Source organism: Symphalangus syndactylus, chromosome 11 (genome assembly GCF_028878055.3).
Source record: "Symphalangus syndactylus isolate Jambi chromosome 11, NHGRI_mSymSyn1-v2.1_pri, whole genome shotgun sequence".
In the NCBI taxonomy this organism is placed as follows: Eukaryota; Metazoa; Chordata; class Mammalia; order Primates; family Hylobatidae; genus Symphalangus; species Symphalangus syndactylus.
Genome location: NC_072433.2, coordinates 24,371,688 through 24,396,606, shown reverse-complemented (window position 1 = coordinate 24,396,606; position 24,919 = coordinate 24,371,688). Strand labels below are relative to the sequence as shown.

General features: G+C 41.8%; 1 protein-coding gene and 1 pseudogene across 1 annotated transcript in view; one reads left to right on the top strand and one right to left on the bottom strand.

Annotated features, from left to right (window-relative positions):
* SNTB2 (syntrophin beta 2) overlaps positions 1-24,919 on the top strand; it is a 124,421-nt gene that overhangs the window by 76,693 nt on the left and 22,809 nt on the right. The window contains exons 3-5 of the mRNA XM_055298445.2: positions 843-1,053; positions 7,528-7,670; positions 20,962-21,158. Of these exons, the coding sequence (XP_055154420.1) occupies positions 843-1,053; positions 7,528-7,670; positions 20,962-21,158 (551 nt within the window). The remainder of the gene's footprint in view (positions 1-842; positions 1,054-7,527; positions 7,671-20,961; positions 21,159-24,919) is intronic.
* Positions 4,962-5,685, bottom strand: LOC129457614 (zinc finger CCHC-type and RNA-binding motif-containing protein 1-like; annotated as a pseudogene).

Genomic DNA, 24,919 nt, shown 5'->3' with positions numbered 1-24,919 from the left:
TAATTTTTTCTCAGGTTCAGTAACTAGCCCAAGTTGGTCTTTCTGATTTTTTTTTTTTTTTTTTTTTTTTTGAGACAGAGTTTCGCTCTGTCACCCAGGCTGGATCTCGGCTCACTGCAACCTCCACCTCCCTGGTTCAAACAGTTCTACCTCAGCCTCCCCAGTAGCTGGGATTACAGGCGCACACCCCAACGCCTGGCTAAATTTTTTGTATTTTTGGTAGAGTCAGGGTTTCACTGTGTTGGCCAGATTGGCCTCAAACTACAGATCTCAGGCAATCCGCCTGCCTTGGCCTCTCAAAGTGCTGAGATTACAGGAGGGAGCCACCGTGCCTGGCCTCTGATTTTCATCTTTCCATATGTTGTTTTCTTTGGAATTGGACTCTAGGGGATTAAGACAAAGTATCTTTTTTTTTTTTTTTGAGATGGAGTCTCGCTCTGTCGCCCAGGCTAGAGTGCAGTGGTGTGATCTTGGCTCACTGCAACCTCTGCCTCCCGGGTTCAAGCGATTCTTCTGCCTCAGCCTCCTGAGTAGCTGGGATTACAGGTACCCAGCACCATGCCTGGCTAATTTTTTATATTTTAGCAGAGATGGGGTTTCACCGTGTTGCCCAGGCTGGTCTCGAACTCCTGAGCTCAGGCAATCCGCCTGTCTTGGCCTCCCAAAGTGCTAGTATTACAGGCGTGAGCCACCGTGCCCAGCTGAGAAAGTATCTTTATTTGAGTATACAAATTTATTTGAAGAATGCAAAATTAAAATAGATTTGCAGTTATGTATTTTAAACCTGGCAGGTTTGGTGACTTCTGTCCTAGCTCACTTTTTTTTTTTCTTTTTCCACACAGATTGATAGAGCTACATTCTCCTGATAGCAGGAACACGTTGATCCTACGCTGCAAAGATACAGCCACAGCACACTCCTGGTTCGTAGCTATCCACACCAACATAATGGCTCTCCTCCCACAGGTGTTGGCTGAACTCAACGCCATGCTTGGGGCAACCAGTACAGCAGGAGGCAGTAAGGAGGTCAAGCATATTGCCTGGCTGGCAGAACAGGTAGGCTGGGAGGCAGGGCAGAGTATCACCTGGTTAGCATTCAGTGCCAGGATGGTTCCTCATTTAATATATCTGTAATACTTACCATGCAGTTAGGTCCTGGATATCTAGCTTGCAGATCTTTTGTTTTTCGGTATTTTGTTTCACCTCCTTTTTTCTCCTTCGACCTTTGGCTATTTGTTGCTAATTATCCACTCAACCAGAAGTAGCTGACATAATAATCACTATCATACTGTTACTAAAAAGAAGTTCTTATTACTATCTCTATCCTTAATGACAGAGGATAATTTTCATGATTTTAGATCAGGGTCAGCTAACTTTTTCTGTAAAGGGCAAGATAGCATCACAACTACTTGACTCTTCTGTTGTAGCAAGACAACTGTCATAGGCAATAGGAAAATGAACAGGTGTGACTGCGTTTCAGTAAAACTTCATTTACAAAAACAAGTAAACTGGTGGTTGGCTGGATCTGGCCCAAGGGTCATAGTGTCCCAACCCTTGTTCCCTACTGGAAGAGCTTCTAGGGGCAGCAGGCTGTAGTTGATTCCCCTGCTCTGGGAAAAGTATAAAATATACAAAATATTTTACAATTAGACAGAGGTACATTTGTCTTCATAACTGAAAAGTGAAAAAAAAAAGAGAAACAAGAAAGCCTGAGTGGATGTTGAGTGAAAGGAAAAGAAGAACTTGAAAACCCAAGTTATTTTAGATCCCAGGTTTGACAAAAGGAGAGTAAAAGTTCTATGTGACATTATGTTATATCTTTTTTCTTCACCATCAACTAGGCTAGAGGGGCTTGAAAAAAAAGGACTGGACTAGGGGGTTCAGAGATGAGTGTTTAAGTGCTAGCTCGGTTTTTCACTGCTTTTGAGTCTTTTCGAAACTTACGTTTTGAATCCTAGTTGTGCGTGCAAAGGGCCAGGGAGTGGACTAAATAACTGGTTTCCAAAAAAGCAGAATCGGCACAGGAAGGATTTTGTTCTTTCATTTTTGATTTTTTTCTTTTCAAGTACAGTTTCCCACTGGTTCCCACCCTCCGTCCCAACATAGTTCTAACTTTTTTAAGTTGAGATTGATTTTATTTATTTGAGGAGGATATTGTCCCCAAAACAGTTCTGATGTGGTAGGTCTGTGGTGGTGCCTGGTGATCTTGGTGGTACCAAGTAATTGTGGAATTGAGGAGCCACTTTTGGTCACCAGTGAGGGTAATTTTTTTATTTAATTTTTTGCCTCTTCTCAACTTTTTATGAACATTTCAAATAAAATTATAATAAATGAGAATGTAATATTAGTACAGTGATCATTTCTATAAGGCATAATTAGAATAAATAATGAATGAAAGTCATGGTATAAGTACTTATGACTTTGAAAATTTTAACATTTTAGTTGTATTTATCATTGTTTGTGTATTTTATATGCTAGTTGAAAAACTGAATTGAATGGTAATTGTTCTGTGCTTTTGGCATTGTTCAAAATCCTCATGATTTTAAAAAGGTAACACATTCACGTGGTTGAAAAATCAAACAAAAAATTAATGGGTGAAAAGTCTTGCCCTCATTACCGTTACCTATCCATCTGTTATGCCCTTTGCCCTGGAAAGGTAGCAACTCTTATTCCTTTCTATTGAATCTTTTGAGAGTTTCTTTATGCAAATAGAAAGAAAATATGAGGCAGGGTGTGGTGGCTCATACGTGTAAAACCAACACTTTGGGAGGCTGAGGTGGGAGGATCGCTTAAGACCAGGAGTTTGAGACCAACCTGGTCAATATGGCCCCATCTGTACAAAAAATTTAAAAATAAAAAATGAGCTGGGTGTGGTGGCATGCACCTGTGTCCTTTCACACATGCACTGTCCAGATCCTTTGGCTCCTATGTCCAGGTAGATCAGATAAGGATATCAACATTATCTGCATATATTCAGTTCTTAAGTTTCTGACAGCAAATAGTAAAACTTTGGTTAGTAAGGGATTTATCCAAAGGTTCACATCAGTTCCTAAGTTTGGATAGTGAGAGTTCAGTGGGTAGGGGATATTTCTTTTTTTTTTTGTCATGGAGTCTCTCTCTGTCGCCCAGGCTGGAGTGCGGTGGCGCGATCTTGGCTCACTACAAGCTCTGCCTCCCGGGTCGTTGATACTAATTTTTATGTGACTGATTTTACCCTTTAACTGGTTATATTGGTTTTTGTTTTTTTGTTTGTTTCGTTTAATTTCCATGTTTACAGTGTTGTTTTTCTTTTAATTGGCAAATAATTATGTATATTTATGGGATATGGGATAATGTTTTGATAACTCTATACATTGTGGAATGCTCAAATCAGGCTAATTAACATATCCATCACCTCAAATATTTATCATTCTTTGTGGTAAAAACATTTAAAGTTTTTTATTTTAATGTATTTTGAAATATACAATTTATTTTTTTGAAATGAGGTCTCACTCTGTCGCCCAGGCTACCGGAGTGCAGTGGTGCAATCTCGGCTCACTGCAACCTCTGCCTCCCAAGTTCAAGCAATTCCCCTGCCTCAGCCTCCCAAGCAGCTGGGATTACAGGCACATGCCACCATGCCCAGCTAATTTTTGTATTTTTAGTAGAGATGGGGCTTCACCATGTTGGCCAGGCTGGTGTTGAACTCCTGACCTCAGGTCATCCAGCCGCCTCAGCCTCCCAAAGTGCTGGGATCCGGCCAATACATTATTATTAACTATAGTCACCATACTATGCAAAAGATTACCAGAATTTATTCATCCTGTTTAATTGAAACTTTGTATCATTTGACCAACATCTCACTTTCCCCATCCACCCCTTATCCCAGCCTCTAGGAACTACCATTCCATTCTACTTTTTTTTTTTTGAGACAGAGTCTCATTCTTTCACCTGGGCTGGAGTGCAGTGGTATAATCATGGCTCAGTGCAGCCTCAACCTCCTGGGCCCAAGCAGTCTTCCCACTTCAGTCTCCTGAGTAGCTAGGACTACAGGCACGTACCACCACACCAGGCTAATTTTAAAATTATTTTTTGTAGAGAGAGGATCTCACTGTGTTGCCCAGGCTGGTCTCAAACTCCTGGGCCCAGGTGATCTTCCCACCTTAGCCTCCCAAAGTGCTGGGATTACAGGCATGAGCCATTGTGCCCGGCCTGGGTATGTCCTTTTTTTTTTTTTGAGATGGAGTTTCGCTCTTGTTGCCCAGGCTGGAGTGCAATGGTGCAATCTTGGCTCACTACTATCTCCGCCTCCCAGGTTCAAGCGATTCTCGTGCCTCAGCCTCTTAAGTAGCTGGGATTACAGGTGTGTGCCACCATGCTCAGTTAATTTTGTATTTTTAGTAGAGATGGGGTTTCACCATGTTGGTCAGGCTGGTCTCGAACTCCTGACCTCAAGTGATCCACCTGCCTCGGCCTCCCAAACTGCTGGGATTACAGGTGTGAGCCACCGCACCCTGCCGGTTATATTCTTAAAAGGAAATTTTTTTGAGTCCACCAAATGGAGGACATGTGTTATCTATTAAATGAGTTTTTTTGAGCATTTGAGTATTTTTTTTAACTTTGTTTGCCAAGACTTTTTAATTTTAGTGATATATACAAAATAAATGTAATTTTTTTTTTTTTTTTTTTTTTGCAGCAGAGTCTCACTTGCCCAGGCTGGAGTGCAGTGGTGCAATCTCGGCTCACTGTAAGCTCCGCCTCCTGGGTTCACACCATTCTCCTGCCTCAGCCTCCCCAGTAGCTGGGACTACAGGCGCCTGCCACCACGCCGGCTAATTTTTTGTATTTTTAGTAGAGACAGGGTTTCACCATGTTAGCCAGGATGGTCTCGATCTCCTGACCTCGTGATCCGCCCGCCTCGGGCTCCCAAAGTGCTGGGATTACAGGCGTGAGCCACCGTGCCCGGCCAAGAAATGTAATTTTAATCACTTAAGTTCTTCCTTATCACGGAAATATGTGCTTTTCTTTATTCTTGAACGTCTTGAATCATCTGATGTTGAGGGACCTCCTGAACTGGATTTTCTTTTTTTCTTCTTCCTCAGTTTTGGCTTGCTGGAATGCTGTGGCATAAGGCTGTCAAAGAGTAGGATTCTCCCCTTAATCTTCACTGTCTTCTACTTCTTCAGTTTCTTCTACTGGTTCAGGAACTTTCTTTTTTTTCTTTCTTCTTTGGAGGTTCACATTCTTCAAGCATATTTTTCGGACAGGCGTAACTTAGGTGTCCACTTTTCCCACAAACATAACACTTAGATTCATCAAGGTAGTTCTGCCTTTGGGTGAACTCAGCTACTCTTCTGTTGTCAATAGTGATGCTTGTTTTTATCACTCTACCAAATAACCGTTGTTTATTGCCCTAGTACTGTTTTGTGCAGAGTATTTTATCCAAAAATAAAATAAATGCAACCTCTTTACTCTTCCTGGTATCTTTATATTTCATTATAGTAACCTTTACAACTTTGCCATGCTTGGAAAATACGCAATATAAGTCATTATTTGTCAGGGAACGGGCGAGGTGGATACATGCTCTGTGCTTTTACTTGGAGCCAACTCACCACTCATGTCTTCAGGTGGGGCAGACCCAGGAGACCAGAAGAGCGAGAGCCGTCGGCTTAGCTGGGGCTAAATCCTGACTTTTTTGCCCCTCACAATGGCCTTGGCGTCACATGTCCTGGGAAGGGTCAGGTGCAGAGACAAGATAGTAGCAGCAGCAGTGCCTCTTCGCGACTGTGGGAGACCCAGGCCTGGGTGTTAATTAGAAAAGCCAAAGGCCAGGTACAGTGGCTCATGCCTGTAAGCCCAGCTTTTGGGAGGCGGGAGAGAGGAACGCTCGAGCCCAGGAATTCAAGAATAGCCTAGGTAACAAAGTGAGACCCCATCTCTACACAAAAGTTTTTTTAAAATTAGCTAGGAGAGATGGTGGGCACCTGTGGTCCCAGCTATTCGAGGGGTTAAGATGGGAGAATCACTTGATCCCAGGAGGTCGAGGCTGCAGTGAGTCTTGTGAGCCTGCAGTGAGTGTTTGTGCTACTGCTCTCTAGCCTGGGGGACAGAGTAAGACCCTGTCTCAAAACAAAACAAAACAAAAAAAAACAGCTGGGCACAGTGGCTCACGCCTATAATCCCAGCACTTTGGGAGGCTGAGGCGGGCAGATCATGAGGTTAGGAGATCGAGACCATCCTGGCTAACACAGTGAAACCCCCTCTCTACTAAAATACAAAAAATTAGCCAGGCGTGGTGAATCGTGATCTGTGTTTTAAAAAATACGATAGGTGGGCCAGGCACAGTGGCTCATGCCTGTAATCCCAGCACTTCGGGAGGCCAAGGCAGGTGGATCATGAGGTCAGGAGATTGAGACCATCCCAGCCAACATGGTGAAACCTCGTCTCTGCTAAAAATACAAAAGTTAGCTGAGCGTGGTGGCGCACACTTGTAGTCCCAGCTACTCGGGAGGCTGAGGCAGGAGAATCGCTTGAACCCAGGAGGTGAAGGTTGCAGTGAGCCACGATTGTGCCGCTGCACTCCAGCCTGGTGACAGGGCGAGACTGTCTCAAAAAAAAAAAAGACATTAACAGATTACATTGCACAAAATAAGAGAGTTGTGTTATTTGGAAAATATTGTATTCAACTATCTATGTATATGTATATTGGGTTGCAATGTAAACTGTATTTCTTATTGTAAGTCTTGATCAAAAACTTTGATGTCGGGCCGGGCGCGGTGGCTCACGCTTGTAATCCCAGCACTTTGGGAGGCCGAGGCGGGCAGATCATGAGGTCAGGAGATCGAGACCACGGTGAAACCCCGTCTCTACTAAAAATACAAAAAATTAGCCGGGCGTGGTGGCGGGCGCCTGTAGTCCCAGCTACTTGGAGAGGCTGAGGCAGGAGAATGGCGTGAACCCGGGAGGCGGAGCTTGCAGTGAGCCAAGATTGCGCCACTGCACTCCAGCCTGGGTGACAAAGCAAGACTCTGTCTCAAAAAAAAAAAAAAAAAAAAAAAAAAAAAACTTTGATGTTTAGATTATACAGATTTATTTGGTAGTAGGAGTTTCTGTCCTATGTTTAGAAGATATTACACATCAGACATTCTGAAACTTATAATTTTGAACATATTACTATATATTTAATCACAATTGACAATACTGGCCAGACGTGTGGCTCACACCTGTAATCCCAGCACTTTGGGAAGCCGAGTGAGACCTTATCTCAAAAAAAGAAAAAACAGAATTGGCAATGTTCGGTTATTATGGAATGGGGAAAAACTATGTTGTATCACTAGATAATGTTTATAGCTCTAATACACACGCCGCTTTACACCTCCCAGTGGAGAGTCACTAACAGTGTAAACTTGGTGAAATGTTTCCTGTATGTCAAGTCCATCAGGTTGGGAAAACAAAATGGAGACCCATTGTGTTAGGCCATCATTGAAGGAACTTTTACAAAGACATATGATTATAGTTAGCCCTGATTTCTGAATTTTTCCATTGTAACAGGCAAAACTAGATGGTGGAAGAGAGCAATGGAGACCTGTCCTCATGGCTGTGACTGAGAAGGATTTGCTGCTCTATGACTGTATGCCGTGGACAAGAGATGCCTGGGCATCACCATGCCACAGCTACCCACTTGTTGCCACAAGGTAAGACTAAAGATAAGGAAGTAAAATATTTATCCTACTCTAAATCTACAAAAGAATTTTAAAGTGAATTCTGTTATCTTAGGTGCCTAAAAGAGCATTTAAGTAGTGGATATAGTTGATGCAGACAAAAATTTTTTCTTTTACAACCTTATTGATCATTTTGCAGCTCCTAGCTCAGAATAAATTGTTTTTATCATGAGCGTTTTTGTGTGTACCTTTTAAGTTGTCAAAGGAACTTCCTAACTGTTCCCTTTCAAGACTTGCTTAGTCATGAAGATTATAGGGGTTTTTTTTTCTTTATTTTATTGACTGTGACTAGAAAACCACTGAAACTGTGGCAGCCTTTTGACTGAGTGATGAAACAGTACCAGAATGTGGTACTGTGGATAAACCACGTAACTCAGCCAAAATATTCTTCAACTTCTCTTTCTAATGTAAGAACACATCATTTTGAGTCTATGAAATAAACATTGATTTGACCTGAAGCCACAGAGTGTTTCTAGCATTCTAGATATGCAGGGCTGAAAGGGAAAATAAGAGAGAAATTTAGACTTGGGAGCCAAGGTGTCTTAAGGGATCATAACTGTGAAACTAGAAAACATATCCAAATTCAAATTTTTTTGGACTTACAAAAGAATCAGGTGTTGATATAACTCAAAAACTACACATTAAAGAAGAGCGCCAGTAGTCAAAAGAGCTAAATGATGAAACTATCTGGAATATCCCAGTGGGAATAGCGGGGATTTCCTGCTTTGAGGAGACAAAGATTCTTGTAAAGCGGAGTATTCTTTGCATTACAGGAAAAGTTTCACTTTAAAAGATTTCCTTTAACTTGCCACATGTATTATTCTTCCCTTACATATATTATTCTTTTTATAAAAAATATAATTTTCACATGGCCTTCCAGTAGTATCTCCGTAATTTAGAGCTGGATCTCCTAGATCACAGAATGAAATAAAGGATTTGCTGAGCCTCAGTATTAGGGAGGTGTGCCCTCATTAATTCCTTCAAGACAGAATAGTCCTGCAGAAAGACTGAATTCTCAGTTTCTCTTTAAGAAAAATAAGATATACACTATTGTTTATTGTAAATTTCTTAATATTTGGTTTTTTAAATCCCCACTAAATTATAACCTCCTCGAAGTCAAGAACTCTTAGTCGTCTCAGCACTTCCCACAATGCTTTGCATGTAGTAGTCCATCAATAAATCTTAGTTGAATTAAATTCTTAAGTTATAGTTTCTCTGTCATGGTTACATTAGGAACTTGACAGTAATTCTACAAAAATATGTGACCATGTCTTAGTAATTATAATTAGAGCAATTATTTATATTTTCCAAAGATTTAGAGTTTAGGAATATGGTTGTGGAGATCCTTAAGTTTAAATTTTGTAGAATCAGCCTACACTTTGGTTCTGATCATAGAATGCAAGGAGGGTAGCTTTATTCTTTTTTAAAATGTGTGCACCTGGAAGCATGAAATTTTACCACATTCCATAGATGAGCTTTTGTTTAATACTAGAAATTATAATGCCATAAGGAAATAATTTCTTGGCTATAGAGTAGATTAGGCGTGGACCACCAAAGCACTTTGGTACTAAAGAAGGAGATGGGGTGGTGTATGTACTGTCAGTGGTATTAATTTGCAAGTAGGGAAAAGATATAGACAAGATTTAAGAGCTAAAACTATAAAACTCGTAGAATAAAATATAGTAGATCTTCATGACTTTGGGTTAAGCAGAGTCTTCTCAGATATGATACCAAAAGCACAGTTAAAAAGAGAAAAAGATAAATTGGACTTTAAGAAACTTAAAAGCTCTTGTGCTTCAAATATCACCATCAAGAAAGTGAAAAAATAACTCACAGAATGGGAGAAAATATTTGAAAATCATATATCTGACGAGACTTGTATCTAGAATATATAAAGAATTCTTGGCCGGGCATGGTGGCTCACATCTGTAATCCTAGCACTTTGGGAGACTGAGGCAGGCCTATCATCTGAGGTCAGGAGTTCAAGACCAGCCTGACCAACATGGCGAAACCCCATCTCTACTAAAAATATAAAAATTAGCCAGTGTGATGTTGCACACCTGTAATCCCAGCTACTCGGGAGGCTGAGGCAGGAGGATTGCTTGGGTATGGGAGGCAGAGGTTGCTGTGAGCTGAGATTGCACAACTGCACTCCAGCCTGGGTGACAGAGTGAGACTCTGTCTCAAAAAAACAAACAAACAAAAAAGAGATAATTATTCCAAGTCAGTAATGAAAAGATAAATTACCCAATTAAGAAATGGGGCTGGGCTCAGTGGCTCACGCCTGTAATCGCAACACTTCGGGAGGCCAAGGCGGGTGGATCACCTGAGGTCAGGAGCTCGAGACCAGCCTGACCAACATGGTGAAACCCCTTCCCTACTAAAAATACAAAAATTAGCCAGGCATGGTGGTGTGGACTGTAATCCCAACTACTTGGGAGGCTGAGGCAGGAGAATTGCTTGAACACAGAGATGGAGGTTGCAGTGAACTGAAATCTCACCACTGCACTCCAGCCTGGGCGACAGAGCGAGACTCCATCTCAAAAAAAAAAAAAGAAATGGGAAAATGATATGAATAGGTATTTGTCCAAAGAAGATATACAAATGGCCAATAAGAACATGAGAAGATGTTCAGCATCCTTAGCCATCAGGGAAATGCAAATCAAAACCACAGTGAGATATCATTTCCCACCCACTGGGATGGCTATAATTAAAAAGATAGATAAAATAAAAAGTGTGAACAATGACGTGGAGAAAATGGAATCTTCATACACTGCTGGTGAGAATGTAAAATGTATACTTGCTGTGCAAGGCAGTCTGGCAGTTTCTCAAAACCTAAACATAGAGTCACCCTGTGACCCACAATTCCATTCCTAAGTTATGCCCAAGAGTAATGAAAACTTATGTCCACATCAAAACTTATATATGACTGTTCATAGTAGCATTATTCACAATAGCCAAAGAGTGGAAACAACCTAAGTGTCCATCAACTGATGAATGGATGAATAAAATGTGACATATCCACACAGTGGAATACTATTCTGCAGTTAAAAACAATAATGTTCTGATACACACTACAATGTAGATGAATCTTGAAAACATTATGCTAAGTGAAAGAAGCCAGACACAACCAACCACATACTGTATTGTTCCATTTATATGAAAAGTTCAGGATAGGCAAACCCAAGATAGAAAGAAGGTAGGTTAGTGGTTGCCAGGGGGAGGGGGCTGATGGGTACAGGATTTCTTTTTGAGATGATGGCAATACGCTAAAATTGAATGTGGTGATGGTTGCAAAATTCTGAATATACTAAAGACCATTGTACTTCAAGGGATAAATTGTATGGTGTGTGAATTATATTTTAATAATTCAGTTATTTAAATAAAATAATTAAACCCAACAAGATTGAAAAGAGAGACTAAGATTGATTCGTAATAAACTAAATGTTATACTAAGTAAGTGATAGCATGCTACTGAACCTTTCTGTGTCACATATTTTTCATTTGTTAAGTGCACCCTAATGAGATAGGGTGGGTGTTAGTATTAAATTAGTTAATACTAATAAATTGCCTAGAATAGTGCCTGACACATTGTAACTGCTCAAGTGTTAGCTGCTTTAATTATAATATTTATTATTAAATGAAAATTATGCCCTAGAAGAATTATTTGTAAAAAGCATAATAATTAGGCGAGGTGCGGTGGCTCATGCCTGTAATCCCAGCACTTTAGGAGGCCGAGGCGGGCGGATCACGAGGTCAGGAGTTTGAGACCAGCCTGACTAACATGGAGAAACCTTGTCTTTACTAAAAATACAAAAATTAGCCCAGTGTGGTGGAACGCTCCTGTAATCCCAACTACTTGGGAAGCTAAGGCAGAAGAATTGCCTGAACCCCAGAGGCAGAGGTTGCAGTGAGCTGATATTGCACCACTGCACTCCAGCCTGGCCAACAGAGCAAGACTCTATCTCAAAAAAAAAAAAAAAAGTATAATAATTAGTTTAATTTGGTCATTGTTAAAAGAGGAGCTCTGGCCCAGCGTGGTGGCTCACGCCTGTGATCCCAGCACCTTGGGAGGCCGAGGTGGGCAGATCACAAGATCAGGAGATTGAGACCATCCTGGCTAACACAGGGAAACCTCGTCTCTACTAAAAATACAAAAAATTAGCCGGGCAAGGTGGCAGGCGCCTGTAGTCCCAGCTACTCAGGAGGCTGAGGCAGGAAAAATGGCGTGAACTCCAGGGGACAGAGCCTGCAGTGAGCCAAGATGGCGCCACTGCACTCCAGCCTGGGCAACAGCGAGACTCCGTCTCAAAAAAAAAAAGAGGAGCTCTCAGCTGGGTGCCATGTCACATGCCTGTAATCCCAGCTTCTTGGGAGGCTGGAAGAGTCACTTGAGCCCAGTAGTTCAAGACCAGCCTGGGCTAGTGAGACCTCTGGTCTCAAAAAAATTAAAAGAAAGGAAAAGGAGCAGTTTTTTGATCTGCCACCAATTTTTATAGATAGTCAAAGTTTCATATTAAAGGTGAGGAATTCAAACATGCTCATTCATGCAAATTAAACTCACCATTAATTAAATGGGTTGGTCTTAATAGAGCTTCCTAGACTGATTGTCTGACTTCCTTCCTCCTTCCCTTTCCTTTTTCTTCCCCTTCCCCTTCCCTCCCTTCCCTTCCCTTTCCTTTTCCTTTCTTTTCTCCCCTCCCTTCCTCTCTCCCTCCTTCCTTCCTTCTCTTTTTTGTTTCTGATGAACTCTCACTCTGTTGTCCAGTCTAGAGTGTGCAGTGGCAGGATCATAGCTCACTGTAACTTCAAACTCCTGGGCTCAAGCCATCCTCCCACCTCAGCCTCCCGAGTAGCTAGGACTATAGGCATAAGCCACTATGCCAGGCTAATTTTTTGTGGAGGTGGGGTCTTGCTGTGTTGCCCAGTCTGGTCTCAAACTCCTGGGCTCAAACAATTCTTATGCCTCAGCCTCCCAAAGTTCTGGGATTACAGGTGTGAGCCACCATACCAGTTCATGTTGTTTCTTAAGTTTAATTAATGTAACAACAGAGATTCTTTACTCTGTTCTGGAAGTACTGGTGGATTAGAATAAAAAATGACAGATGAAAGGTTTAGTTTTTCCATGTGGCCATGTTGGCAAGGTAGAATTGGTTGAAGTCACAGCACAATAGAATTAAGTGGGGCTTAATCATCCTCTACCGACCAGAGGCGGGTAAAGGGTAACCCTGAGAGAGACGGGAAGATGAAACCAGACCAGGAGGTATCCTGCAGAGGGAGGCAAGGCCAGAAAGTGTTTTTAATGTAGGGGAAAGGGAGTGTTTGAGATTTAAGTGAGTAATGAGAAAGGGCTGAATGTTTAATTTCCCTAATTCTATTGTTAATACTTTGGACCATGTTCTTATGAGTGGATGAGACAGAATAAAAAAGGATTGCATAAACACATAGGTAAGGAAAAGAAATTAAGGACATTTATTATGTTAAAAAAAGTAGATAAACCCTGAAAAATTAAGAGTTGATTGTAGTTCAAAATCAAATAACATCCTTAGAGTAATGTAAATTAACCATGAGCTGCCATTTATATTGGATTGCACATTGATTCTTCTAAACCAAAGCTCTGCCCATGGGTTTTAATAGCTGATAGTTCAGGCCAATGAGGAATAAGTAAAGCATGAAAGTGATAAATGAAGAGGATTTTTATTTTACACATTTCTTGAGATTAAAACCAGATACACGACACAGATAGAAAGACACTGGTTTTATAGGTGCTCTGGATTTTTCAGGATATGGATTTTGTTGTCTTTTCCTATAAGCTTTCTTTGGAAGAGAAAAAAGATCTCAAAAAAAAAAAAAAAAAAATAGTGTGGTGACTTTAGAATGTGGAATATTGAGTAGTGCTGTGCTTATGGGACTTGTGGGGCAAAAGCTGCCAAAATGCCTTTCCATGAACTCATCTGGCCTCTCCACAAAAGGGGGGCCTTTTAGCAGTGTTCCCAACCAACCGCTGCTCAGCAAGAGTCCAGCATCTGGTTTGAATTAGATTCCCTTTGCCAAATATTTCATAATCAAATCGGTAGGAAAAAATTCTCTTAGACTTTATATTTTTTAATGTCTGTTTTGGGATTAGTGTTCAAACTGAATATGATAGAATATCTATTGCTTTCCCCAACACTTTGTCTTACTTGGATCATATGTGGAGTAATTTTGAAACTTAATTTAACTCTTTCTGAGGTAGCTAATGTTTAATTGGCATGTTGGTTTTTTGGGAATCAGCTCAGTAAAGCAGTTCTCAAAGTATACTTCATGGACCTCTGCGGATCCCCTTTTCAGGGGCCTTGTGAGTTCAAAGCTATTTTCATAGTAATACTAAAATGTAATTTGCTTTTTTTCATATTATTGACATTTACACCGAGGATGGGTAAAATTGCTGGCACCTTAGCATGAATCAAGGCATTTGGCACCAAACTGTATTGGGAGTCATTGTATCCGTCCCCACGTGGACTTGCAGAGGGAAAAAAATGCCAGTTTAACTTCAAAATGTCTCTGCTGAAATAGTAAAAAATATTAATTTTATTTAATCTTGACCCTTGAGTATTCATCTTTGTAACATTCTATGTGATGAAATGGGAAGTACTCGTGGAGCACTTCTGCTACATACTGAAGAATGACTGTTGTCTCAAGGAAAAGCACACGTGTGATTGAATTCTCAGCTGAACTCCATGCTTTTTCATGGAAACATCATTTTTTACTTGAAAGAATGACTGATTGACAAACACGTTTAGTGAGACTTGGGTATTTGTCAGATCACCAAAATAAGTCTGTAACTTAAGGAAAACACTGATAGTATTTGTTGCCAATGATAAAATTGTAGCTTTCAAGCAAAAATTAGAATGCTAGAAAACTCATATCTGCTACTGTGAGCTTGACAGCTTCCCAGTACTTGCTTTTCTGAGGAGATTAGTGGTAATACCAAATGAGATTTTTTTGATCTTTTATAAGGAACCATTTTTAACATGGAAAATCTGTGTAACTCAATGAACAAATATTTTTCCAAATGAATGATATATGATGTTGCAAAGTTATGCATGCATAAAAAAGATCCATTGAAATTTCAAGAGAAACCAGTTGATTTTTAATGTAAACATGATACAGAAACTATTGATAAGGTTTCAGATTCCACATTGCAATTAATCTTTACCAAACCACTTGTTGAGTTTTGGTTCTGTGGGCAGAAGGCTATCCACATGATCTAAATGGGCTATTAAAATACTCTTCCCTTTTCCAACTACATATCTATGTGAGGCTGTAACTGTGTATTACAATAGAATGCTGAAGCAGATGTCAAAATTCAGCTATTTTTAAGCTAGACATTAAAGAGATTTTATTTATTTCTCTTTGATGTACATTCCTCACCAAATTTTAAAAAATGCTGTATAGAAAACATTGTCAGGTGAGTGAATCCTTATAAATGAGGTAATATTTTGTTCTGTTAACACTGATCTACTTAATGCTTCTTTAAAATAGGGAAAATATAAAAAGTGAGGCCAGGAGTGGTGGCTCATGCTGTAATCCCTGCACTTTGGGAGGCTGAGGCATATGGATCGCTTGAGCCCAGGAGTTCAAGATCAGCCTAGGCAACATAATGAGACCTTGTCTCTACACAAGATAAAAAAAATATAGCCAGGCACGGCGTCACACGCCTATTGTCCCAACTACTTGGGAGGCTGAGGTGGGAGGATCACTTGAGCTCAGGAGTTCAAGATCAGCCTGGGCAACATAATGAGACCACATCTCTACACAAAATATAAAAATGGGCTGGGCATGGTGGTGCACGCCTATAGTCCTAGCTACTCAGGAAGCTGAGATGGGAGGATTGTTTGAGCCGGGGAGGTGGAGGTTGCAATGAGCCAACATTGTGCCACTGTACTCCAGTCTGGGGGACAGAGTGAGACCCTGTCTCAAAATGAAAATTTAAAAAAAGAAAATATAAAAAGTGTGGTAGATTATGACAGTATTTCCTTTTTTAGGCTGAATAATATGTTCCATTGTATATTTATACCAAATTGTCTTTATCCTTTCTTTTGTCAGAAAAATTTTAAAAAAGTGAATAAACTATGAAGCAAAATACTGAATAGTTTCATGACCTTAAGGAAAATTACTTTTCTTTTTTTTTTTTTTTTTTTTTTTTGAGACGGAGTCTCGCTCTGTCGCCCAGGCTGGAGTGCAGTGGCGCAGTCTCGGCTCACTGCAAGCTCCGCCTCCCGGGTTCACGCCATTCTCCTGCCTCAGCCTCTCCGAGTAGCTGGGACTACAGGCGCCCGCTACCACGCCCGGCTAATTTTTTGTATTTTTAGTAGAGACGGGGTTTCACTGTGGTCTCGATCTCCTGACCTCATGATCCGCCCGCCTCGGCCTCCCAAAGTGCTGGGATTACAAGCGTGAGCCACCGCGCCCGGCCTGGAAAATTACTTTTCTTATGGTTTTCCTATATGTATACTTCACTGTTTTTTGTAGGGTTTTTTTTTTTTTTTGAGATGGAGTCTTGAGGCTGGAGGGCAGTGATACAATCTCGACTCACTGCAACCTCCGCCTCCTAAATTCAAGCAATTCTCCTGCCTCAGCCTCCAAAGTAGCTGGGATTACAGGTGTGTACCACCATGCCCGGCTCATTTTTGAATTTTTATTAGAGATGGGGCTTCGCCATGTTGGCCAGGTTGGTCTCAAATTCCTGACCTCAGGTGATCTGCCTGCCTTGGCCTTCCAAAGTGCTGGGATTACAGGCATGAGCCACCACACCCAGCCAATATTGCAGTCTTATGTATTTCCTAAGAAGCTTCACCATCTTTTTGGGGGAGGGAATGATTTCAATCTGGGCACTAAGGACACTTCTTGCTATTGGGTTGGTTATTGTTTATTGATGGACAGAGGTGGGAAATGGTGTGTGTGTGTGTGTGCGTGTGTTAAAAAACTCGTAACGTGTACTCACTTCGGCAGCACATATACTAAAAAAAACTCGTAACATGGATGACAGAGCCTTAGCAGATAAATTTTTATTTTAAAAAACTCACAAAATTTGCCATCTAATTCTTTTTAAGTGTACAGTAGATTAGTGTTTACTCTGTGCACATTGTTGTGTAGCAGATCTCTAGAACTTTATCTTGCAAAACAGAAACTTTGTATCTATTGAACAATTCTCCATTTCCATCTCTCCCTCAACCCCTGATAACCACATTCTACCTTCTGTTGTTATGAGTATGATTACCTTGGATACCTCATGTAAATAGACTTCATGTAGTATTTGTCTTTTTGTGACTGGCTAAGTGTGGTAGATTATGACAGTATTTCCTTTTTTAGGCTGAATAATATGTTCCATTGTATATTTATACCAAATCGTGTTTATCCTTTCTTTTGTCAGTGGACATTTAAGTTGCTTCCATCTCTTGGCTATTGTGGATAATGCTGTAGTGGACATAGGTGTGCAAATATCTTCAAGATCTTGTTTTGAGATCTTTTGGATATATGCCAAGAAGTGGGTCCTTTGCAGTTTTTTTTTTTTTTTTTTTTTTTTTTGAGACGGAGTCTCACTCTGTCACCCAGGCTGGAGTGCAGTGGCACGATCTCAGCTCACTGCATGCTCCGTCTCCTGGGTTCATGCCATTCTCCTGCCTCAGCCTCCCGAGTAGCTGGGACTACAGGCTCCTGCCACCATGCCTGGCTAATTTTTTGTATTTTTTTAGTAGAGACGGGGTTTCACCGTGTTAGCCAGGATGGTCTCGATCTCCTGACCTCGTGATCTGCCCACCTCGGCCTACCAAAGTGCTGGGATTACAGGTGTGAGCCACCCCGCCTGGCTGTCCTTTGCCCATTTTTTAACTAGGTGGTTTTCTTATCATTCAGTTTTAAGAGTTCTTTATATATTTTGGATACCAGTCCTCTATCAGATATGTGTTTTGCAAAATTTTTTTGTCTGTGGCTTGTCTTTTCATTCTCTCTCTCTTTTTTTTTTTTGAGATGGAGTCTCGCTCTGTTGCCCAGGCTGGAGTGCAGTGGCGCAATCTTGGCTCACTGCAAGCTCTGCCTCCCGGGTTCACGCCATTCTCCTCCCTCAGCTTCCCGAGTAGGTGGGACTACAGACGCCCGCCACCATGCCTGGCTAATTTTTTGTATTTTTGGTAGAGACAGGGTTTCACCGTGTTAGCCAGGATGATCTCCATCTCCTGACCTCATGATCCACCTGCCTTGGCCTCCCAAAGTGCTGGGATTACAGGCGTGAGCCACCGCACCCAGCCTCATTCTCTTAACAGTATTTTTTGCAAATCAGAAGTTTTTAATTTTAATGAAGTCCAGCTTACCAATTTTTTTCTTCAGAGATTGTGCTTTTGATGTTATATCCTTTTAGATCATCTAGAGTTGCTCCTATGTTATAGAAATTTTTTTTTTCTTTTTTTTTGAGACGAAGTCTTGCTCTTGTCCCCCAGGCTGGAGTGCAATAGCGCAATCTCGGCTCACTGCAACCTCCGCCTCCCAGGTTCAAGCGATTCTCCTGCCTCAGCCTCCTGAGTAGCTGGGATTACAGGCGCCCACCACCACGCCCGGCTAATTTTTGTATAAATTTTAGTATTGTGTTTTACACTTAGGTCAAAGATCCATTTTGAGTTAATTTTTGTGAAAAGTATGTAAGGTCTGTTTTTTTTTTTTTTTTTTTTTTTTTTGCATATGGACGTCTACTTATTTCTAGCAGCATTTGTTGAAAAGACAGACGATTCTTGGCTGGGTGCGGTGGCTCATGCCTGTAATCCCAGCACTTTGGGAGGCCCAGGCAGGCAGATCACCTGAGGTCAAGACCAGCCTGGCCAACATGGTAAAACCCTGTCTCTACTAAAAATACAAAAATTAGCTGGGTATGGTGGCGGGAGCCTGTAATCACAGCTATTCGGGAGACTAAGGCAGGAGAATCGCTTGAACCCAGGAAGTGGAGGTTGCAGTGAGCTGAAATCGTGCCATTGCACTCCAGCCTGTGTGAGAAGAGCAAGACTCCATCTTAAGAAAAAAAAAAAAAGAAAAGACCATTCTTTCTCCAGTGAATCACCTTTGTTTCTCTCTCTCTTTTTTTTTTTTTTTTTTTGAGAGGGAGTCTCTCTCTTGTTGCCCAGGCTGGAGTGCAGTGGCGTGATCTCGGCTCACTGCAACCTCCACCTCCCGGGTTCAAGCGATTCTCCTGCCGCAGCCTCCCGAGTAACTGAGATTACAGGCGCCCACCACCATGCCTGGCTAATTTTTGTTATTTTAGTAGAGATGGGGTTTTACCATGTGGGCTAGGCTGGAGTTAAACTCCTGACCTCAAGTGATCTGCCCACCTCGGCCTCCCAAAGTGCTGGGATTGGCCGGGCACGGTGGCTCATGCCTGTAATCCCAGCACTCAGGGAGGCCCAGGCAGGCAGATCACCTGAGGTCAGGAGTTCAAGACCAGCCTGGCTAACATGGTGAAACCCCGTCTCTACTAAAAATAAAAAATAAAAAACAAAAAGTGCTGGGATTACAGACATGAGCCACCACGCCCGGCCTGAATCACCTTTGTTTCTTTGTCGAAGATCAGTTGACTGTATTTGTGTGGGTTTATTTCTGGGCTGTCTATTCTGCTCCATTGATCAATTTGTTTGTTCTTTTGCCAATTTCACACTGTTTTGATTACTGTAGTTTTATAGTAAGTCAAAGTTGAGTGGTGCCAGTATACAGATTTATTTTCAACTTTTGTTCTTCTTTAGTATTATGTTGACTGTCTGAGTCTTTTGAGTTTCCATACAAACTTTGGAATCAGTTTATCAGTATCTACAAAATAACTTGCTGGGATTTTAATGGGATGGCATTCAATCTGTAGATCACCTAAAAGAGAACTGACATCTTAATATGGAGTCTTTCTACCCATGAATGTAAAATATCTCTTGGTTTATTTAGATCATCTTTGCTTTCTTTCAGGAAAGTTTTGAAGTTTTTCTCATAGAGATTCTATACATATTTTGTTGGACTTATGCTTAAGCATTTCATTTTATGGTAACTGACATAAATGGTATGTTTTGAATTTCAGATTTCAATTGTTCAAAGCAACTGACTTTTGTATATTAATCTTATATCCTGCAACATTGCTATAATTGCTTATTAGTTTTAGGAGTTGTGTACAGGGTCTCACTCTGTTGCCAAAGCTGGAATGCAGTGGCATAATCATGGCTCACAGCAGCCTCAACCTCCTGGGCTCAAGCAACCTTCTACCTCAGCCTCCCAAGTAGCTGGGACCACAGGTACATACCACCATGCTGAGCTTTTTTGTTTTTTGGTTTTTGTTTTGTTTTGTTTTTGTAAAGACAGGGTATCTCTATGTTGCCCAGGTTGGTCTCAAAATCCTGAGCTCAAGTGATCCTTCTGCCTCAGCCTCTGAAAGTGCTGGGATTACAGGTGTGAGTCACTGCAGGCATCCAGATGTTTTATTTCCTTTGTCTGTTTTGGGGGATTTTAAAAATGTAGACAGTCATGTCATTTGCAAACAAAGACAGTTTTATTTATTTTGGAATCACTTTTTTCACACATTTCTTCACAGGCCAAGGAATTCTAGAGTCAAATGCAAAAGCAGCATGAATTTTTAGATAAAACCCGACTTTATGTTCACTGTGCATCTTTACTAGCTGCATCTCCCCAGAAGAGATATTCACTGCCTTCTACCATTGGAAGTTCTTTGGTGATTGGACAAGAGATTGACGTTAAAAATATATATTTTTTAAGCTCTTTGGCTGAAATGTTTGAAACGCTGTTAGCTATCCATTTTTTCTTACAGAAGCGTATTTTTCCTCTGAAGTTATTACTGTTAATTTACTTATTTCCTAATCAAAATCATATCTTGTTGATACACATAACCTCTTGGGAGCATAGAGGAGCTCATGGAAAATTAGGGCCACGGTTCATCCAGCCCAGTATCTTGGACAGGCCCAGTGGCTCACGCCTGTAATCCCAGCACTTTGGGAGGCTGAGGCAGGAGGATTATTTGAGCCCAGGAGTTCAAGACTGGTATCTTGTCTGACTGTGACACCAGGGGTCATTTTATGGGAAAACAGAATGGTCTGTATTTCACAGACTATAATCTTGCTTTGAAATATCTATATCCAAAAACTACTGATTGCTTTTATAAGTTTCTGCTTATCAATGAGCACAAATTCCTGACATTTTCGTCTGATAATGTAGTTACTTTTGATCTCTGCTCTGTTTGTGGTCCTAGGTTGGTTCATTCTGGCTCCGGATGTCGATCCCCCTCTCTTGGATCTGACCTTACATTTGCTACCAGGACAGGCTCTCGACAGGGCATTGAGATGCATCTCTTCAGGGTGGAGACACATCGGGATCTGTCATCCTGGACCAGGATACTTGTTCAGGGTTGCCATGCTGCTGCTGAGCTGATCAAGGAAGTCTCTCTAGGTAGAGATGCTGACTTTTTATTTCTAGTAGTAATTAAATGGAACTGTTATACAGTCATGTGCTGCATAATGACATTTCAGTCAGTGATGGATTGCATATATGACAGCAATCCCCTCAGATTGTAATACTATATTTTTAGTATACCTTTTCTAAGTGTACATATGTTAAGACACACAAATGCAGCCTGGGCAACATGGTGAAACCCCGTCTTTACTTAAAAAAAAAATAGGCCGTGCGCAGTGGCTCACGCCTGTAATCCCAGCACTTTGGGAGGCCGAGGTGGGTGGATTGCCTGAGCTGAGGAGTTTGCGACCAGCCTGGGCAACACAGTGAAACCCTATCTCTACTAAAACACAAAAAATTAGCTGGGCGTGGCAGCATGCACCTGTAGTCCCAGCTGTTCAGGAGGCTGCGGCAGAAGAATTTCTTGAACTCTGGAGGCGGAGGTTGCAGTGAGCCAAGATCACGCCACTGCACTCCAGCCTGGGCGACAGAGTGAGACTCCGTCTCAAAAACAAACAAACAAACAAAAACAAACCTGAGGGTGGTGGTGTGCACCTATAGTCCCAGCTACTCGGGAGACTGAGTGAGTTGAGATCATACCACTGCACTGTAGCCTGGGCAACCAGAGTGAGACCCTGTCTCAAAAAAAAAAAAAAAAAAAAAGATACACAAATTCTTACCATTGTGTTACAGTTGCCTACATTATTCAGCACAGTACCATAATATATAAGTTTGTAGCCTAAGAGCAATAGGCAATACCATAGAGCCTAGGTGTATAGTGGGGTATGCCATCTAGGCTTATGTAAGTACTCTCTATGATGTTCATACAATCACGAAATCATCTCATGATGCACTACGCATTTCTCCAAACATATTCTTGTCATTAGGTGATGCATGACTGTATCATAATCTGTTTTAAAGTAAAACTATTAATCATTTGTGCCAGACTTAAAAATGTGCTAAAGTATGGCAGCTAAAAGTGATAATGATAGAAAGAAACCTGGTTTTTTCTCTATTTTACTAGCAAAGTTTTTTTAAGCCTAGTATATGACTCGAAGCACATTTATAATACCGTATGTACAACATGACATTTTTATGAATGAAGAGTTCATCTCTTTTTTTTTCTTTAGAGTGGAGATCTGTATCACCCAGGCTGGAGTCCAGTGGCATGATCCATCATAGCTCACTGCAGCAGCTTTGAGCTTCTATTTATTTATTTATTTATTTATTTAAAGAGACAGGGTCTAGCTCTGTCACCCAGGCTGGAGTGCAATGATGTGATGCGAGCTCACTGCAGCCTTGAACTCTCCTGTGTTTAAGTGATCCTCCCTCAAGCCTCCCGAGTAGCTGGGACTACAGGTGCCTACCACAGCACCCAGCTAATTAAAACAAAACAAAATTTTTTCTTTTTTTAGTAGAGATGGGCCTCACTTTGTTGTCCAGACTGGTCTCAAACTCTCTTGGCCTCAAGAGATCCTCCTGCCTCAGTTTCCCAAAATGCTGGGATTCCAGGCGGTGGCACCTGGCCTTTTCAGTTTACTTATTTATTTTTTTGAGATGGAGTCTCACTCTGTCGCCCAGGCTGAAATGCAGTGGCATGATCTCGGCTCACTGCAACCTCTGCCTCCCAGGTACAAGCTATTCTCCCGCCTCAGCCTTCCGAGTAGCTGGGATTACAGGCACCTGCCATCATGCCCAGCTAAGTTTTGTATTTTTCGTAGAGACAGGGTTTCACCATATTGGCCAGGCTGGTCTTGAACTTCTGACCTCAGGTGACCCACCCACCTTGGCCTCCCAAAGTGCTGAAATTACAGGCGTGAGCCACCATGCCTGGCCTTCGGTTTATTATTATTTTTTTTTAGAGATGACATCTTACTGTGTTGCCCAGGCTGGTCTCAACTCTTGGCCTCAAGCTATTCTCTGGTCTTAAGCCTCCTGAGTAACTAGGATTATAGGCACAAGCCACTGTGCCAGGCCAGTTGTCATTTAATCTGCATTTAATAGTGTAAAGACTAGCCAGGCAAGGTGGCTTACACCTGTAATCCCAGCTACTCAGGAGGCTGAGGCAGGAGGATTGCTTGAGGCCAGGAGTTTTTTTTTTTTTTTTTTTGAGACGGAGTCTCGCTCTGTCGCCCAGGCTGGAGTGCAGTGGCGCAGTCTCGGCTCACTGCAAGCTCCGCCTCCCGGGTTCATGCCATTCTCCTGCCTCAGCCTCTCCGAGTAGCTGGGACTACAGGCGCCCGCCACCACGCCCGGCTAATTTTTTGTATTTTTAGTAGAGACGGGGTTTCACCGCGGTCTCGATCTCCTGACCTCGTGATCCGCCTGCCTCGGCCTCCCAAAGTGCTGGGAGTTTTAAGACCAGCCTGAGCAATATATTGAGGACCCCATCTCTACAATGAAAAATGAAGCTGGGTACGGTGGCTCACACCTGTAATCCCAGCACTTTGGAAGGCTAAGGCTGGCGCATTGTTTGAGCCCAGGAGTTTGAGACCAGCCTGGGTAACATGGTGAATCCTCATCTCTACTAAAAATACAAAAATTTAGCTGGGAGTGGTGACACACATCTGTAGTCCCAGCTACTCAGGAGGCTGAGGTAGGAGGATCACCTGAGCCCAGGAAGTCAAGGCTGCAGTGAGCTGTGATAGTGCTATGGCACTCCAGCCTGGGTGATGGGAGCCAGAACCAGTCTCAAAATAAATAAATTAATTTAATTAAATGAAAAAAAAATAGCCAGACATAGTGGCACACACCGTAGTCTCAGCTGGTCAGGTGGCTAAGGTGGGAAGATTGCTTGGGCCCATTTCAGGGCTGTAGTGCACAATGATCAAGCCTGTGAATAGCCACTGTATTCCGGCCTGGGCAACATAGTGAGACCTTGTCTCTTAAAAGAAAAAATAATGTAAGGACTCATTTACCAAGTACTAGATACATGGACTCTCCAATTAAGAAGATTGAAATCTAAGTTGTGGATAGACGCCCTTAAAATATGAGTATCTAGCAAGCTTATGGCTATGGAAAAATAAAGGATTTGAAATAGGAGTTACTCTACAAAAGTTTGAAAATGTGTGCCCAACACTTACTCAAATAAGTAAAGGAAATAAGGTTGGTGGTTTCTTTCCATTGTGGAAGCGCCCTCTTGTGGTTAGTTGTCATGGAGTATTGTTTTATATATATTTACATGTATGTATACATATAGATATTTGCAAATTTTTTTCTTTTTTTTTTTAATTGTTTTTGGCTTTGGACAAAATAAAAACCTTTAAAAATACAGGCTGGGTTAGGCCGGGCGCGGTGGCTCAAGCCTGTAATCCCAGCACTTTGGGAGGCCGAGGTGGGCGGATCACAAGGTCAGGAGATCGAGACCATCCTGGCTAACACGGTGAAACCCCATCTCTACTAAAAATACAAAAAAAAATTAGCCGGGCGTGTTGGCAGGCGCCTGTAGTCCCAGCTACTTGGGAGGCTGAGGCAGGAGAATGGCGTGAACCCGGGAGGTGGAGCTTGCAGTGAGCCGAGATCGCGCCACTGCACTCCAGCCAGGGGGACAGAGAAAGACTCCGTCTCAAAAAAAAAAAAAAAAAAAAAATACAGGCTGGGGCTGGACGCAGTGGCTCATGCCTGTAATCCCAGCACTTTGAGAGGCCAAGGAGGGTGGATCACTTGAGGTCAGGAGTTCCAAACCAGCCTGGCCAGCATCGTGAAACCCCATATCTACTAAAAATACAAAAGTTAGCCAGGAGTGGTGGCAGGCACCT